Genomic DNA, 19224 nt, shown 5'->3' on the forward strand with positions numbered 1-19224 from the left:
AAAATTTTGGACATTCTTTGAGACCCAGATAAAGATAGTGTAGGTGTTGTTTCTAGTATTTAATTCTATTTTTCTTCAGATATGGGGCCAACATTCTCTTCCCACTTTGATCTGACCAACATGGGATGCTTATCTCCATATAAGGGTAATAATATCCTGTAAATGGAGAAAATAAGGCCCTTCGTATTAGATGCTGTAGCTAAGGGTACCGTCACACAGTGGCACTTTTGTCGCTACGACAGTACGATCCGTGACGTTCCAGCGATATCCATACGATATCGCTGTGTCTGACACGCAGCAGCGATCAGGGACCCTGCTGAGAATCGTACGTCGTAGCAGATCGTTTGGAACTTTCAGAACTTTCAGAACGCCGGGGGACAGACACCGGAATGTAAGTATGTACTGTTTGTTTTTTTTTACTTTTACGCTGGTAACCACGGTAAACATCGGGTTACTAAGCGCGGCCCTGCGCTTAGTAACCCGATGTTTACCCTGGTTACCCGGGGCCTTCGGCATCGTTGGTCGCTGGAGAGCTGTCTGTGTGACAGCTCCCCAGCGACCACACAACCACTTACCAATGATCACTGCCAGGTCGTATCGCTGGTCGTGATCGTTGGTAAATCGTTTAGTGTGACAGTACCCTAATAAATCTAAGATATAGTGATTAGATCTATCTACCTTAGTAGTCTTCTTAATTTGTGTCCAGAAGGCATAACGAATCTGCAAATACTGATAGAAGATTCTATGTGGAATGCCAAACCCAGAGCGAATCAGATCAACACTTTGGATTGATCCGTCACGTATTATTTGGGTCACTATCAAAATCCCTCTGCGTTCCCATTCACCAAAGTCCTCTAGTTTAGCTATTTCGTTTAGTTTAAAATTGTGCCACAGAAGGGAATAATTTGTGAAACCCTTGCCCCTATCCCAGATTTTATAGATCAAATTTAGAGTGTGAACCGTTAACTCATTTTCCCTGAGAAAACCAGCCTCAATAGCTAATAGTGGTTTCTCCCTTTTAGTGCCCTCCTTTATTAGCTGACCCCAAGCTCCAGAGTGGTCAGTTGTACCCCAGCCGTGAAACTTCTGTAGCTGCGAGGCTATGAAGTATAACCAAACGTTTGGAACTGCTAGGCCCCAATTATCCTTTCCCCTTTGCAGGGTTTCAAGTTTAATTCTGCAAGACGATCAACAGGCATAAGTACCGATTTGCTCCTGTTTTAATTATGTCAATTACTGGTCCTACAGAAGTGTCTAGGGCCACCCAAAAAAAGAAGCATATCATCCACGTATAGAGAGATTTTCATCTCTATTGACCCATACCGAAAGCCAGAGATTGCAGGATTATTTCATATCAAACAGGCAAATGGGCTCTATGGCTATTGCAAAAAGAAGGGTTAACAGGGGACATCCCTGCCGTGTTCCCCTTTCCGGATCAAACAATCCGATATATGACCGTTAACCCGAAGTTTTGCCCTAGGAGAACTATATAATAACTGGATAATTGAAATAAATTTAACCCCAGAATTTCATGCCCTTTAACACAGCCCACAAAAAGTTCCATTCGACGCTGTCAAATGCCTTGGTGGTGTCTAAGGAAAGGATCGCCCTTGTTCCCGTGAATTTTGAACTAAGCTGTATCCCCATATATAATCGCTTTATATTATTTGAGGTGGACTCGTTTGGTATAAATCCAGTTTGATTATCTTGTATTATCCTTGTAATCACCTTGGATAATACATTTGCAAGAATCTTAGCCAGCAGTTTGATGTCACTTTGGAGGAGGGAGATGGGTCTGTAAGAATCAGGCAAGGATGGATCCTTTCCAGGTTTCAATATTAAAACTGTTGACTCTCTTCTAAAAGAACTTGGCTACTCGTTCTCAGGTCAGAACTTTTCTTCATGGAGTGGCCTATGCAGCCCCTTTCTACCAAATGTCAGTGGATCCCTGGGACCTCAACTTGGTCCTGGAGGCCCTCAGAAGCTCCCCCTTTGATCCGCTGTGAGAAGTCTCTCTACTTTTTTTTTTTTTTTTTTGTGGAAGGTAGTTTTTATTGTGGCCATCACTTTCATCAGGCATGTTTTGCATCTGGCTTCTATTTCTTGTCACTCGCCTTTCCTTGTTCTCCATCAAGACAAGGTGGTTTTGCGACTAGTGCCTCCTTTCATCTCAGAGAACATTGTCCTCTCTTTCTGTCCATCTCCAGTGCACCCTGTGGAGCGTTCACTGTACAGGTTGGACCTAGTAAGGAAGATTCACATTTACCTTGCTAGAACCACCCCCTTTCGGAGAACGGATTCTCTCTGTTGTTCCTGAGGGTGCGCGTAGAGGTCTTCCGGCTTCTAAGCGATTGCTTGCTGGATTCGGACGGCATACCAGATTAAGAACAGAGCTCCTCCCCCTAGGATTAAGGCCCACTCTACCTGAGTGATGGGTGCTTCCTGGGCTGTTCATCCTAGGGCATTCCCTCTACAACTTTGCAAAGAGGCAACCTGGTCTTCAAGTCACACATTTTTACAGGGTCCATACCTACGCTTTAGCAGATGCCAACCTAGGCAGGAGAAGGTGGCGGTGGTTAATTCCCCTGCATGAATGGAGTCTGTGCTGTTTGCCTCCCTTGGAACTTCTTTGGGACATCCCATGATTTCCTGTGTCCCCCAATGAAGTGATAAAGAAAACAGGATTTTTGGTTACTCACCGTAAAATCTGTTTCTCGGAGCCTTTATTGGGGGACATGTCACATGTTTGACAGTTTTGTTAATGGTTTTTATACTGTTACAGTTTGAATTTGTGTATTCTTCTTTTACTTCTGCTACTGCTTTCTCAATAACTGATTATCTTAGTGCCAGTTGGCGGGGTATATACTGTTGGGGAGGAGCTATTTTTTGTGTGCATATTGTCAGCCTCCTCGTGTCAGCAGCATACACCCTATGATTTCCTGTGTCCCCTGTTTTGTTTGTTTTTTGTTTGTTGTTTTTGCTATATATTGTCCCTAATAAAATCAAATATTTTAGTTTTTTTTGGGTGTGCGCACGTTTTCTTCACTGTCTTTTTCTTCTCAATTGACAGTTATTTTTACAGGGTTTTTGTAGCACCCCTCTCTACATATATTCTAGCAGTGCCCATTTTTTTCTGTGTTTTCCACTCAATGAAAACTTTTATTTTTGTTGTTGTTGTTGCTTATGTTCCAAGATTCTCAGTTAAAAGCCATTATTTATAATTGTAATCTTTCATTTTATCTACAGAAAATGCTGCAGTGCCCTTATTTTTTCTTTGATGTTGTTTACATCCATAATGGGTCCGATGAGGAAGATATAACCTGGAAAGTAAGTGTGTAATCAGCACATTGCTAATTTCATATTTTGTTCGCAATCAACTAATTACACTCTTTAACCTTTTCTGCCAGCTGACGGAATAGTATGTCAGCTGGCAGTATCCCCCGCTTTGACGTGGGCTCCGGCGGTGAGCCCACCTCAAAACCGCAACATGTCAGCTGTCTTCAACAGCTGACATGTGCATGTAATGGGCGCGAGTGGAATCGCGATCCCCCATTAACTAGTTAAATGCAGCTGTCAAACTCTGACAGCGGCATTTAACAAGCGCTGCCGGAAGTACTCGCACCGCTAATCTCCGTCACGTGATCGGGGGTCATCGGTTCGTTGCCATCACAACCAGAGGTCTAATTGAGACCTCTATAGTTGTTGATGGCAGATTGCTGTGAGCGCCACCCTGTGGTCGGCGCTCATAGCAAGCCTGCAATTCTGCTGCATAGAGGTGATCTGTGCATCACCCCTATGTAGCAGAGGCGATCGAGTAGTGCATGCTTTTAGCCTCCCATGGAGGCTATTGAAGCATGCCAAAATTAAAAAAAAAAAAGTGTTTAAAAATATAAAAAAATAAAAAATATATAAAAGTTCAAATCACCCCCCTTTCGCCCCAATCAAAATAAAACAATAAAAAAAAAATGAAACCTACACATGTTTGGTATCGCCACTTTCAGAATTGCCCAGTCTATCAATAAAAAAAGGATTAACCTGATCGCTAAACAGCGTAGGGAGAAAAAAGATCAAAACTCCCAAATTACGTTGTTTTTGGATGCCGCGACATTGCATTAAAATGTAATAACGGGCGCTCAAAAGAACGTATCTGCACCAAAATGGTATCATTAAAAACTTCAGCTCGGCACACAAAAAAATAAGCCCTCACCCGACCCCAGATCACGAAAAGTGGAGACGCTACAGGGTATTGGAAAATTGCTCACTTTTTTTTTTACCACTTTGATAAAAGAGAACCTAGACATGTTAGGTGTCTATGAACTTGTAATGACCTGGAGAATCATAATGGCAGGTCAGTGTTAGCATTTAGTGAACCTAGCAAAAAAGACAAACAAAAAAAAAGTGTTGGATTGCACTTTATTTGCAATTTCATCGCACTTGGAAATTTTTTTCCCGTTTTCCGTTATACGACCTGGTAAAACCAATGATGTTGTTCAAAAGTACAACTTGTCCTGCAAAAAATAAGCCCTCACATGGCCATATTGACGGAAAAATAAAAAAGCTATGGCTCTGGAAAGAAGGGGAGCGAAAAACTAAAAAATGAAAAAAACTCCGGGGTGAAGGGGTTAATATATTTAATCTTTCACAAATTTGTAAAATCTACACTTAACTATTTGTAAGGCCTTGTGCACTTGGCCATGTTTTGACTCTGTATAAAGTTATATGTAGCTGTAATAAGACACCCTTACACTTATAGTGTCATTTTCTGTGGAGTGTTTTCTTTCCCTGCTGATTTCTGTGTAAATCTAATGAAAAATAAAATATGGAATGTTTTTATGCCAATTATTTTTTCCTGGAAGCATTGTTCCTGTCATAACCCCAATGGTTCATAATTCATACCACATACAATGCCCAAGGAACATGCGAAGTCCAAAATGCAATTATTTGTCAAAAATGTATATTTTAATTAATACAAAAAGCTGATACATAGCTAAAAACATATAGGGCACAACTGGAGGTGGGGAAGCAGTACATGGAACAGTAATTCATAATAGCACCATGATCGGTGCATTGAGTAAAATACAAGCAAAAACTGTATAAGTCAGGAGAAGACTGTCCTCTGGGAGGATGTCAGCCTGTGTACAAAAGCGTAGCCAGATTCATAGGTATATACTGTATGCTCATGGTAAATTCATGTCTGAAGATGAAGTCTTTATGCCCACCAGCTCGCTCTCCTTCTAAGACTGTCTGTCCTACGGTGTTTTATCATTTTGTGGTGACTATGTTCGGTTGGGTCCTGGGAATATTGCTTTGACATGTCCCACCTACCTAAACATTGTTGTACATCAAGTATACCTTGCCTTCATGGCAGACACATTTTTTTAGGGCAGTGTACTTTCTCTGTACAATAATGGATCTTGTCACAATACATAAATAGATCAGGAACACAGAAAAGTATTCAAGTTGTTGACTTCGCCTCCAAACTCCACAGATCTCAATCTGATTGAGCATCTCTGGTATGTGCTGAAAAATAATTCTGAACCTATGGAGGCATATAACCCACCAATCTGCTTTAAAACTCTTGGTGTCCGATACCACAGGAAACTTTGTAAAGGTATGTTCACACTGATGGGTTTTTTCAGGATTTTTTAGAGCAGAAACACGCCCAAAAACCATTAGGCATTCAAAATCCACTAGTTTTGATTGTCGAGTTGGAGAGTTATGGCTCAAAAATCTCTGAGAGTCAGTGTGGGCATACCCTCTCACAAAGATTTTTCTTTTATTGTTACAGTTGATTGTATATGTTCATATGCTAAAAGTTTTTAATGTTGATGTATTGTTACCCTATAGTGTCCTAGAGCTATACATGTACAATACAAAAATACATATTCTTATGCTGACCGCTTTTAAATGTAGTAAATTACAATGTTTACACCTAATATGTCTTATAACTTGGTAGCCCTTTTTTATTTTTACCTTGCAAATATCAATGTCTTCTTTTCTTTTCTCTATTGAACAGGATGCTTTTGACTTCTTTAGCAGTTTGGATACTAAAGGCACAAGTTATAAATATGAGGTATCAATATCAGGACCTGCTCTGGAACTTCACAACTGTATGGCCAGGCTCCTAGCCCACCCTCTTCAGCGCCCGTTTCAGAGTCATGCTTCTTACAGCCTTCTAGATGAAGAAGAGGAGTCTGCAGAGAGTGATCTGACAGTCTAAAACAAATTGATTTATATAATTTTAGTGGTAATATTAAAGTGACACATTTTTACATAAACTACATAATGGTTGCACTAGGTATAATTGTTGCTGACTTGTTTAATTTTATTATTTCCTTGTTGGGTTGTTTTCTAAACATAATTTTACAAAGAAAATACAAAATCAAACTTTTTTAAAAAAAAAACGCTTTCACTACGGGTTATATAATAATTTTATACCTTATTTTTTATAAACGCTGCTTTATTAAGTGTGTGTGGGCTAAGGATAGGGTACTTAAAATATTAGGCTAAAAGACATACCTGACCCTAGACCTTCCCGTACCTTTAGACTATAGTAAATATGAAACAAAAATATTACATACTATCTAAAACATATTTGGTGGTCTAAGAAAGTGAATTTCCTTGACAGGTCTACTAAAATAGGGCAGTACCAGAAGACCCTTGTTGCAGAATTATTAAAAAAAATTCCCATCTGAAAATGCTGGCGGCAGATGTCACAGTTCCTTGGACAACCAAGGATTACAGACAAGAGAGACACAACTCCAATCCAGCATAGGCAGGGGAACACTGTCAAAAGTTCTGGGAGTTTTCTCAGACCCTTCCAACGCACAGGCCCTGAGGCGCAGGGTACTCTCACAAGGAGTGCAAAGTTTGGGAAGATGCTGAGGGAGTACCTTGCTGACCGTACCAATGTCCTTTGTGACTCCTCTGTGCCTTATAATTATTGGGTATCCAAGCTGGACATGTGGCATGAACTTGCTCTCTACACCTTGGAAGTCCTGGCCTGCCCTGCCGCTAGCGTTTTGTCAGCGAGTTTTTAGTGCAACTGGTGGAATTCTAACTGATATGCGCATCAACCTGTCTACTGAAAATTCTGACAGGCTGACTCTTAGAAAAATGAACAAGGGCTGGATTGGGCCAGACTTCTCAACACCACCGAATGATAGCGTAACATAAACACTATGGGAGACCCACTTCCTAATAATGGGAACATTTTTTTTCAGGAGGCCCTCTGATCTGTACATCTCTTCCAAGGGGCATTGGAGTAGGTCCAAATTTTTGGCAGTCCTTGCATTCACTGCATAGGCAAACAGTATGGGAGACCCACTTCCTAATAATGGGAACATTTTTTCATGAGGCCTTCCTCTACGTTTCTTCAAAGGGGCATTGGAGTGACTCCAAATTTTTGGCAGCCCTTGCATTCACTGCATAGGAAAACACTATGGGACACCCACTGACTGCAATCTCCATGGCATATCAATTTTAACATTCCCTGATTGCGGTGAGCCCTGGCTGTGCAGTGCGGAGGTGGTTGGGATTCACTCTGCACTGTTGAAACGCGTGTCTCATTAAGGAAAAGGTTGAGGCGCAGGTGGAGGACCTATGGGAGGAGGCAGAAGCAGTGGAGGAAGTGTGAAATATAGAGGTTTGTTCTGCAAACCTTGGGAATTCCAAGACTTGTGGAGCAGCACCTTGCCCGACTGCCCCCAAAGCCACCAGTCACCCAGTGCCCAGTCAGCGAGATGCAATGCCCTTGGCCACACTTACTCGTCCAAGTATCTGTGGTGAAATGCACTCTGGCAGACATAGATTTAGTAATCACCAGAAAAAATATATTCAGGGTATAAATTAGGTATAACCAAAAAGGACTGAAAAGAACCCTTTAAAATATAACTTTTAATATTCAGAGTAAAAATTACCCAAATTTATGGGTCAGGAGACAGTAACACCTTAATCTATACAAACTAATGAAAGGATAGAGACTAAAACGGTGGGGGGGGGGGCGTGATCTGATCCCTTACTCACCCTACCTCACAGCGGAGGTTGGCACCCTAAGTTCGACATGGCGCCCCCACTCGTCGACGGCTCTCCCTTATGACCCTACAGGATCTTAACAAAAATGAAACTTCCACCACACCAAAACCTTATATAAAGTGCAATAGTGCTTTAAAAGGTGCAATAAAAGCTGTAGAAATCTTTTGTGGATAAGTTTCCACAAGAGAAGGGAGTGTGGTTTTGTTTCCCTTCTATTAATCTTATATATATGGAGGTGCAAGGTGTCTACAATACAAGGTAAATCAAAGCATCTGCAATATATGGCAACAGTAGTCCTGCCTACAGTCTCAGGACATGCCTGACACCTATGGTATTATTTAATACCTGAGTTATATACACCAAATATGATATTTAGAAAAATGTATATACGTGTAGGCAGAGATGAAATATACAAAGCCACAATACTATGTCAGATATATCAGCATAATGACAACCCCCTGCCATACACTAGCACCTCAAAAGATTAAATCACAGACATAAATTTTGAGGTGCTAGTGTATGGCAGGGGGTTGTCATTATGCTGATATACAGTGAGACAAAAAAGTATTTAGTCAGTCAGCAATAGTGCAAGTTCCACCACTTAAAAAGATGAGAGGCGTCTGTAATTTACATCATAGGTTGACCTCAACTATGGGAGACAAACAGACAAAAAAATCCAGAAAATCACATTGTCTGTTTTTTTTATCATTTTATTTGCATATTATGGTGGAAAATAAGTATTTGGTCAGAAACAAAATTTAATCTCAATACTTTGTAATACATCCTTTGTTGGCAATGACAGAGGTCAAACGTTTTCTGTAAGTCTTCACAAGGTTGCCACACACTGTTGTTGGTATGTTGGCCCATTCCTCCATGCAGATCTCCTCTAGAGCAGTGATGTTTTTGGCTTTTCGCTTGGCAACACGGACTTTCAACTCCCTCCAAAGGTTTTCTATAGGGTTGAGATCTGGAGACTGGCTAGGCCACTCCAGGACCTTGAAATGCTTCTTACGAAGCCACTCCTTCGTTGCCCTGGCGGTGTGCTTTGGATCATTGTCATGTTGAAAGACCCAGCCACGTTTCATCTTCAATGCCCTTGCTGATGGAAGGAGGTTTGCACTCAAAATCTCACGATACATGGCCCCATTCATTCTTTCATGTACCCGGATCAGTCGTCCTGGCCCCTTTGCAGAGAAACAGCCCCAAAGCATGATGTTTCCACCACCATGCTTTACAGTAGGTATGGTGTTTGATGGATGCAACTCAGTATTCTTTTTCCTCCAAACACGACAAGTTGTGTTTCTACCAAACAGTTCCAGTTTGGTTTCATCAGACCATAGGACATTCTCCCAAAACTCCTCTGGATCATCCAAATGCTCTCTAGCAAACTTCAGACGGGCCCAGACATGTACTGGCTTAAGCAGTGGGACACGTCTGGCACTGCAGGATCTGAGTCCATGGTGGCGTAGTGTGTTACTTATGGTAGGCCTTGTTACATTGGTCCCAGCTCTCTGCAGTTCATTCACTAGGTCCCCCCGCGTGGTTCTGGGATTTTTGCTCACCGTTCTTGTGATCATTCTGACCCCACGGGGTGGGATTTTGCGTGGAGCCCCAGATCGAGGGAGATTATCAGTGGTCTTGAATGTCTTCCATTTTCTAATTATTGCTCCCACTGTTGATTTCTTCACTCCAAGCTGGTTGGCTATTGCAGATTCAGTCTTCCCAGCCTGGTGCAGGGCTACAATTTTGTTTCTGGTGTCCTTTGACAGCTCTTTGGTCTTCACCATAGTGGAGTTTGGAGTCAGACTGTTTGAGGGTGTGCACAGGTGTCTTTATATACTGATAACAAGTTTAAACAGGTGCCATTACTACAGGTAATGAGTGGAGGAAAGAGGAGACTCTTAAAGAAGAAGTTACAGGTCTGTGAGAGCCAGAAATCTTGATTGTTTGTTTCTGACCAAATACTTATTTTCCACCATAATATGCAAATAAAATGATAAAAAAACAGACAATGTGATTTTCTGGATTTTTTTTTCTCAGTTTGTCTCCCATAGTTGAGGTCTACCTATGATGTAAATTACAGACGCCTCTCATCTTTTTAAGTGGTGGAACTTGCACTATTGCTGACTGACTAAATACTTTTTTGCCCCACTGTATCTGACATAGTATTGTGGCTTTGTATATTTCATCTCTGCCTACACGTATATACATTTTTCTAAATATCATATTTGGTGTATATAACTCAGGTATTAAATAATACCATAGGTGTCAGGCATGTCCTGAGACTGTAGGCAGGACTACTGTTGCCATATATTGCAGATGCTTTGATTTACCTTGTATTGTAGACACCTTGCACCTCCATATATATAAGATTAATAGAAGGGAAACAAAACCATACTCACTTCTCTTGTGGAAACTTATCCACAAAAGATTTCTACAGCTTTTATTGCACCTTTTAAAGCACTATTGCACTTTATATAAGGTTTTGGTGTGGTGGAAGTTTCATTTTTGTTAAGATCCTGTAGGGTCATAAGGGAGAGCCGTCGACGAGTGGGGGCGCCATGTCGAACTTAGGGTGCCAACCTCCGCTGTGAGGTAGGGTGAGTAAGGGATCAGATCACGCCCCCCCCCCACCGTTTTAGTCTCTATCCTTTCATTAGATTGTATAGATTAATGTGTTACTGTCTCCTGACCCATAAATTTGGGTAATTTTTACTCTGAATATTAAAAGTTATATTTTAAAGGGTTCTTTTCAGTCCTTTTTGGTTATACCAGACATAGATTTAGGTGATGTTATCTGCAACATGCTGGTGTAGCGTAGGCACAGCTTTCTTATGGAAGTAATGGTGACTGGGCAACTGGTCCTGGGGGACTGCGACGGTCATCAGCTTTCGGAAACCGTCTGTATCTACCAGGCGGAAAGACAGCATTTCCGTGGCCAAAAGATTGGAGATGGTGGAGTTCAACCTCTTTGCTGTGTCATGTGTAGGAGGAAACAATCTTTTATGTGAGCACAACTGCGGGACCATGGGCTGGCTGCAGTGCTGAGAGGGCGGAGTACGGTGAACTGGACAAACTGCTGGACCGTGAGGCAGGTGCGGACAGAGATGTTATGTTGGATTGATAAAGTTGTGGTATGCTCATTCTCTCAGATCGGTCAAAAACAGCAGGCATGGCCACTTCTGTTACAGCTGACAGGCTTTCACTCAGTCTGACTGGAGCGGGTAAGGAACTCGAGGTTCTGCGGTCAGAGACCTGTGTCACAATACTTGGCACGATAACAGAGGAGGAAGATGGGGTGGTTGATGGTTGTTGGGGTACACTGGTCCACATTTTAGCCCAGTGGGATTCCCAGAGTAACGCACGCTGAGTGCGCATGTGAAGGTTCATGCATGTAGTAGTCAAATTATTGCACTTTTTCCCTCTACTCAGTTTTTATTTTGCAAAGTTGGCAGATTACATGAGTTGGCTCATCCTTTGTGGTGTAAAAAAAAACAGGCTAGGCAACCCTTTCCTCCTCTGCGAGCTGCAGACCCGCAAATGCTGCTGGCCACAGTTGTGGCTGAGGATGCATTGCTCGTCGTGGCTGCATCACTACGTGTCTGCATCGTATTGCGCAACGTAACCTCATCTTCCTCAGATGACCTACTCAGCTGTGTGCCTCTGTGTTCAGGCCAACAGGGATCTACCACCTCATCATCATCCTCTGTTATCACATTCCTCTCCCTGAGAGTTAAGGCCCCGTCTCACTTAGCGAGATCGCTAGCGAGATCGCTGCTGAGTCACAAGTTTTGTGACGCAACAGCGACCTCAGTAGCGATCTCGCTATGTGTGACACGTATGTTGTGAATTTACCTTTTTGGCTCCCTCTAGTGGTTACTAGTGATTTGACTCTGGGAATGTCTGCCATCCCTTGTATGCTCACCTGGGTCGTTAGGTCAGGGGTGTTGCTATATAAGCTCCCTGGACCTTCAGTTCTATGCCTGGCAACGTTGTAATCAGAGCTAATCTGTTGTGCTCTTGTCTACTGATCCTGGTTCCTGCTAGATTAAGCTAAGTCTGCTTTCTTGCTTTTTGCTATTTGTTTTTGTTTGCATTTTTGTCCAGCTTGTACATAATCTGTATCCTAACCTTGCTGGAAGCTCTAGGGAGGCTGGAGTTCTCCCCCCGGGCCGTTAGACGGTTCGGGGGTTCTTGAATTTCCAGTGTGGATTTTTGATAGGGTTTTTGTTGACCATATAAGTTATCTTACTACATTCTGCTATTAGTAAGTGGGCCTCTCTTTGCTAAACCTAGTTCATCTCTGTGTTTGTCATTTCTTCTTACCTCACCGTTATTATTTGTGGGGGGCTTGTATCCAACTTTTGGGGTCTATTCTCTGGAGGCAAGAGAGGTCTTTGTTTTCCTCTTCTAGGGGTAGTTAGTCCTCCGGCTGGCGCGAGACATTTAGCGACCAACGTAGGCATGTTCCCCGGCTACTTCTAGTGTTGGCGTTAGGAGTAGATATATGGTCAACCCAGTTACCACTGCCCTATGAGCTGGATTTTTGTACTTCGCAGACTTACTTGTTCCTCTGAGACCCTCACCATTGGGGTCAGAACAGTTTGCCAGGCCAGTATTAAATGTTAAATGCATTGCAGAAGCGGGATTATAAGAAAGAAAATTCTGAGGTTTTTTTTTTTCTCTCTTTCTCATTTTTTTTATTTTCCCCTTTACCTCTGAGTGGCTTGTGTTTGCTGCAGACATGAATGTCCAGACCTTGATTACAGGTGTGGACCAGCTTACTGCTCGTGTGCAGGGCATACAAGATTATGTTATCAGAAATCCTATGTCAGAACCTAAGATACCGATTCCTGAACTGTTTTCCGGAGACCGATTTAAATTTAGAAATTTCAGGAATAATTGTAAATTGTTTTTGTCTTCGAGACCCTGTTCATCTGGAGACTCCGCTCAGCAAGTGAAAATTGTTATTGCTTTTTTACGGGGCGACCCTCAGGATTGGGCCTTCTCGCTGGCGCCAGGAGATCCGGCATTGGCTGATATTGATGCGTTTTTTCTGGCGCTCGGTTTGCTTTATGAGGAACCCAATCTTGAGATTCAGGCAGAAAAAGCCTTGCTGGCTATGTCTCAGGGCCAGGACGAGGCTGAAGTGTATTGCCAAAAATTTCGGAAATGGTCCGTGCTGACCCAGTGGAACGAGTGTGCATTGGCTGCAAATTTTAGAAATGGCCTTTCTGAAGCCATTAAGAATGTGATGGTGGGTTTTCCCATTTCCACAGGTCTGAATGATTCCATGGCCCTGGCAATTCAAATCGACCGGCGGTTGCGGGAGCGCAAAACCGCAAATTCCCTCATGGTGTTGTCTGAACAGGCACCTGATTTAATGCAATGTGATAGAATCCTGACTAGAAATGAGCGGAAAATTCATAGACGCCAGAATGGCTTGTGTTACTACTGTGGTGATTCTACACATGTTATCTCAGCATGCTCTAAACGTCTTACTAGGGTTGTTAGTCCTGTCGCCATTGGTAATTTGCAACCTAAATTTATTCTATCTGTAACTTTGATTTGCTCACTGTCATCGTATCCTGTAATGGCGTTTGTAGACTCAGGTGCTGCCCTGAGTCTGATGGATCTGTCATTTGCCAAGCGCTGCGGTTTTGTTCTGGAGCCATTAGAAAATCCTATCCCTCTTAGGGGTATTGATGCTCCGCCTTTGGCAAAAAATAAACCGCAGTTTTGGACACAGGTTACCATGTGCATGACTCCCGAACATCGGGAGGTGATACGTTTTCTTGTTCTGCATAAGATGCATGATTTGGTTGTTTTGGGTTTGCCATGGTTACAGACCCATAATCCAGTCTTGGACTGGAAGGCAATGTCGGTGTCAAGTTGGGGCTGCCATGGAATTCATGGAGATTCCCTGCCCTTGTCTATTGCTTCTTCTACGCCTTCGGAAGTTCCGGCGTATTTGTCTGATTATCAGGATGTCTTCAGCGAGTCTAAGTCCAGTGCACTGCCTCCTCATAGGGAATGTGACTGTGCAATAGATTTGATTCCTGGCAGTAAGTTTCCTAAGGGGAGACTGTTTAATTTGTCGGTACCTGAACATACCGCGATGCGTTCATATATCAAGGAGTCTCTTGAGAAGGGGCATATCCGTCCTTCTTCTTCCCCTCTTGGTGCGGGATTCTTTTTTGTGGCCAAAAAGGACGGATCTTTGAGGCCTTGTATTGACTATCGGCTTTTAAACAAGATCACTGTCAAATTTCAGTATCCTTTGCCGCTGTTGTCAGACTTGTTTGCCCGGATTAAAGGTGCCAAGTGGTTCACCAAGATAGACCTTCGTGGTGCGTACAACCTTGTGCGCATTAAGCAAGGCGATGAATGGAAAACCGCATTCAATACGCCCGAAGGTCATTTTGAGTACTTGGTGATGCCATTTGGGCTCTCTAATGCACCTTCAGTTTTTCAGTCCTTCATGCATGACATTTTCCGGAAGTATCTGGATAAATTTTTGATTGTTTATCTGGATGATATTCTGTTTTTTTCTGATGATTGGGACTCGCATGTGGAGCAGGTCAGGATGGTTTTTAAGATTTTGCGTGAAAATTCTTTGTTTGTTAAAGGCTCAAAGTGTCTCTTTGGTGTACAGAGGGTTCCCTTTTTGGGGTTCATTTTTTCCCCTTCTGCTGTGGAGATGGACCCAGTCAAGGTCCGAGCTATTCATGATTGGACTCAACCCTCGTCAGTTAAGAGTCTTCAGAAGTTCTTGGGTTTTGCTAACTTCTACCGTCGTTTTATCGCAAATTTTTCTAGCGTTGTTAAACCATTGACGGATATGACCAAGAAAGGCTCTGATGTAGCTAACTGGGCTCCTGCTGCCGTGGAGGCTTTCCAGGAGTTGAAACGCCGGTTTACTTCGGCGCCTGTTTTGTGCCAACCTGACACCTCACTTCCCTTTCAGGTGGAGGTGGATGCTTCGGAGATTGGGGCAGGGGCCGTTTTGTCGCAGAGAGGCCCTGGTTGCTCTACTATGAGACCTTGTGCCTTTTTCTCCAGGAAGTTTTCGCCGGCAGAGCGAAATTATGATGTGGGCAATCGGGAGTTGTTGGCCATGAAGTGGGCATTTGAGGAGTGGCGTCATTGGCTCGAGGGTGCTAAGCATCGTGTGGTGGTCTTGACTGATCACAAAAATCTGATGTATCTCGAGTCTGCTAAACGCCTGAATCCTAGACAGGCCCGCTGGTCATTGTTTTTCTCCCGTTTTGACTTTGTGGTCTCGTATTTACCAGGTTCTAAGAATGTGAAGGCCGATGCTCTGTCTAGGAGCTTTGTGCCTGATGCTCCTGGAGTTGCTGAACCTGTGGGTATTCTTAAGGAAGGAGTTATCTTGTCAGCTATTTCTCCTGATCTGCGGCGTGTGTTGCAGAGATTTCAGGCTGGTAGGCCTGACTCTTGTCCATCTGACAGATTGTTTGTGCCTGCTAAATGGACCAGCAGAGTCATTTCCGAGGTTCATTCCTCAGTGTTGGCAGGGCTCCCGGGAATTTTTGGCACCAGAGATCTGGTGGCCAGGTCCTTTTGGTGGCCTTCCTTGTCAAGGGATGTGCGGTCATTTGTGCAGTCCTGTGGAACTTGTGCTCGAGCTAAGCCTTGCTGTTCTCGTGCCAGCGGGTTGCTCTTGCCCTTGCCTGTCCCGAAGAGACCTTGGACACACATCTCTATGGATTTCATTTCTGATCTTCCGGTGTCTCAGGGCATGTCTGTCATCTGGGTGATATGTGATCGTTTCTCCAAGATGGTCCATTTGGTTCCTTTGCCTAAGCTGCCCTCCTCTTCTGATCTGGTTCCTGTTTTCTTCCAGAACGTGGTTCGTTTGCACGGCATTCCTGAGAATATTGTGTCGGACAGAGGATCCCAGTTTGTTTCCAGGTTCTGGCGATCCTTTTGTGGTAGGATGGGCATTGATTTGTCGTTTTCGTCCGCTTTTCATCCCCAGACTAACGGACAAACAGAGCGAACTAATCAGACTCTGGAGGCTTATTTGAGGTGTTTTGTCTCTTCTGATCAGGATGATTGGGTGACCTTCTTGCCGTTGGCTGAATTTGCCCTTAATAATCGGGCTAGTTCCGCCACCTTGGTTTCGCCATTTTTCTGCAACTCTGGTTTCCATCCTCGTTTTTCCTCGGGACATGTGGAGCCTTCTGACTGTCCTGGGGTGGATTCTGTGGTGGATAGGTTGCAGCGGATCTGGAGTCATGTGGTGGACAACTTGAAGTTGTCACAGGAGAAGGCTCAGCGTTTTGCCAACCGCCGCCGCGGTGTGGGTCCCCGACTTCGCGTTGGAGATTTGGTATGGCTGTCTTCTCGATTTGTTCCTATGAAGGTCTCCTCTCCCAAATTTAAGCCTCGCTTCATTGGTCCTTACAAGATATTGGAAATCCTTAATCCTGTATCCTTTCGCCTGGATCTTCCGGTGTCGTTTGCCATTCACAACGTATTTCATAGGTCCTTGTTGCGGCGGTACGTTGTGCCTGTGGTCCCTTCTGCTGAGCCTCCTGCTCCGGTGTTGGTTGAGGGCGAGTTGGAGTACGTGGTGGAGAAGATCTTAGATTCTCGTCTCTCCAGGGGGAGGCTTCAGTACCTGGTCAAGTGGAAGGGCTATGGTCAGGAGGATAATTCCTGGGTGGTCGCCTCTGATGTGCATGCGGCCGATTTGGTTCGTGCCTTTCACACCGCTCATCCTGATCGCCCTGGTGGTCTTGGTGAGGGTTCGGTGACCCCTCACTAAGGGGGGGGTACTGTTGTGAATTTACCTTTTTGGCTCCCTCTAGTGGTTACTAGTGATTTGACTCTGGGAATGTCTGCCATCCCTTGTATGCTCACCTGGGTCGTTAGGTCAGGGGTGTTGCTATATAAGCTCCCTGGACCTTCAGTTCTATGCCTGGCAACGTTGTAATCAGAGCTAATCTGTTGTGCTCTTGTCTACTGATCCTGGTTCCTGCTAGATTAAGCTAAGTCTGCTTTCTTGCTTTTTGCTATTTGTTTTTGTTTGCATTTTTGTCCAGCTTGTACATAATCTGTATCCTAACCTTGCTGGAAGCTCTAGGGAGGCTGGAGTTCTCCCCCCGGGCCGTTAGACGGTTCGGGGGTTCTTGAATTTCCAGTGTGGATTTTTGATAGGGTTTTTGTTGACCATATAAGTTATCTTACTACATTCTGCTATTAGTAAGTGGGCCTCTCTTTGCTAAACCTAGTTCATCTCTGTGTTTGTCATTTCCTCTTACCTCACCGTTATTATTTGTGGGGGGCTTGTATCCAACTTTTGGGGTCTATTCTCTGGAGGCAAGAGAGATCTTTGTTTTCCTCTTCTAGGGGTAGTTAGTCCTCCGGCTGGCGCGAGACATCTAGCGACCAACGTAGGCATGTTCCCCGGCTACTTCTAGTGTTGGCGTTAGGAGTAGATATATGGTCAACCCAGTTACCACTGCCCTATGAGCTGGATTTTTGTACTTCGCAGACTTACTTGTTCCTCTGAGACCCTCGCCATTGGGGTCATAACACACGTACCAGCGACCAGGCCCCTGCTGCGAGATCGCTGGTCGTGTCGGAATGGCCTGGGCCGTTTTTTGATCGTTGAGGTCCCGCTGACATCGCTGAATCGGTGTGTGTGACACCGATCCAGCGATGTCTTCACTGGTAACCAGGGTAAACATCGGGTTACTAAGTGCAGGGCCGCGCTTAGTAACCCGATGTTTACCCTGGTTACCAGCGTAAATGTAAAAAAAACCAAACAGTACATACTCACCATCTGATGTCCGTCAGGTCCCTTGCCGTCTGCTTCCTGCTCTGATAGACTGCCGGCCGGAAAGTGAGAGCACAGCACAGCAGTGACGTCACCGCTGCGCTCTGCTCTCACTGTACGGCGGCACTCAGTCAGAGCAGGAAGCAGACGGCGAGGGACCTGACGGACATCAGATGGTGAGTATGTACTGTTTGTTTTTTTTGGTAACCAGGGTAAACATCGGGTTACTAAGCGCGGCCCTGCGCTTAGTAACCCGATGTTTACCCTGGTTACCCGGGTGCTGCAGGGGGACTTCGGCATCGTTGAAGACAGTTTCAACGATGCCGAAGTCGTTCCCCTGATCGTTGGTCGCTGGAGAGAGCTGTCTGTGTGACAGCTCCCCAGCGACCACACAGCGACTTACCAACGATCACGGCCAGGTCGTATCGCTGGTCGTGATCTTTGGTAAATCGCTATGTGTGACGGGGCCTTTACACTCTTCCTTTTCCTGCCCTGACAGCACATTACAGTCCGTGTGAGCCTCAGATATCTGTCTCATCAGGATCTCCCCCCCCCCCCCCCCCCCGGGGGGGGTTAACATCTGGTGATGAGGGGCAGGATGCTGCTTGGACCCTACTTTGTCCTGCCCCGTATCCAAGCTAAAAACATTTTGGGCATCGGTGCAGATGATTTCCTCCTCTGTACCTCTGTGAAGCTTTTGAATACACTTCTGAAGCCCATGGCATAGAATGTGTGAACAGCTCTGCAGACTCACCCATCTGGTTCCCTACAGTCAGTTGGAGAGTTGTGACGTGGGGGAAAGGGTAATTGGGGTGCCACCTCTGTGGACTGTACTGGGTGTGATGTTGAGGTGGAGGAAGAGGAGTAAAGGCCATCCATTCCAGCATATGCTCTTTCTGGGCCTCATCAAGGCAAACTGCTATGCGTCTGCCAAAGAAAGGAATTGGAGTAGCCCGTCCAGTTACAGAAGTTGTCAGTTGTCTTTGTATAGGACGTGACTTTGTTGGTTCACTAGTGCTTTCACAAACATTACAGGTTATATATACTAGATTCCTTGATAGGGCGTTGATCCAGGGAACTAGTCTGATTGCCATATGTGGAGTTGGGAAGGAATTTTATTTTGGACTATGCACCAGCTCTGCACACAGCTGAATTTCAGCAGCACTAAATGACAAGGTGAAATATGGCTTGCTGAATCGCTTTAGTCACAGAAGAAATAACTGTTTGAGTGGGGATGAGGCCTGTATGACAAAGATGATATGTGAAACTTTGAAAAAAAGATATGTAATCAGGGTCTCAAACCTTACTCATAATAATCCATATATAGACAAACCTTTATTGATTAAAAGAACCCACAAATTGGTTCACCACAAAAAAAGACC

At 44.2% G+C, this 19224-nt stretch overlaps 1 protein-coding gene across 1 annotated transcript in view; it reads left to right on the plus strand.

The window, feature by feature from the left end:
* The window catches only part of BABAM1 (BRISC and BRCA1 A complex member 1), a 46647-nt gene extending 40253 nt beyond the window's left edge, over positions 1-6394 (plus strand). The window contains exons 8-9 of the mRNA XM_077270384.1: positions 3247-3327; positions 6017-6394. Of these exons, the coding sequence (XP_077126499.1) occupies positions 3247-3327; positions 6017-6220 (285 nt within the window). The 3' untranslated portion in view covers positions 6221-6394. The remainder of the gene's footprint in view (positions 1-3246; positions 3328-6016) is intronic.
* Positions 6395-19224: the final 12830 nt, after the last annotated feature.

Source organism: Ranitomeya variabilis, chromosome 1, assembly GCF_051348905.1.
Source record: "Ranitomeya variabilis isolate aRanVar5 chromosome 1, aRanVar5.hap1, whole genome shotgun sequence".
Classification (NCBI taxonomy): Eukaryota; Metazoa; Chordata; class Amphibia; order Anura; family Dendrobatidae; genus Ranitomeya; species Ranitomeya variabilis.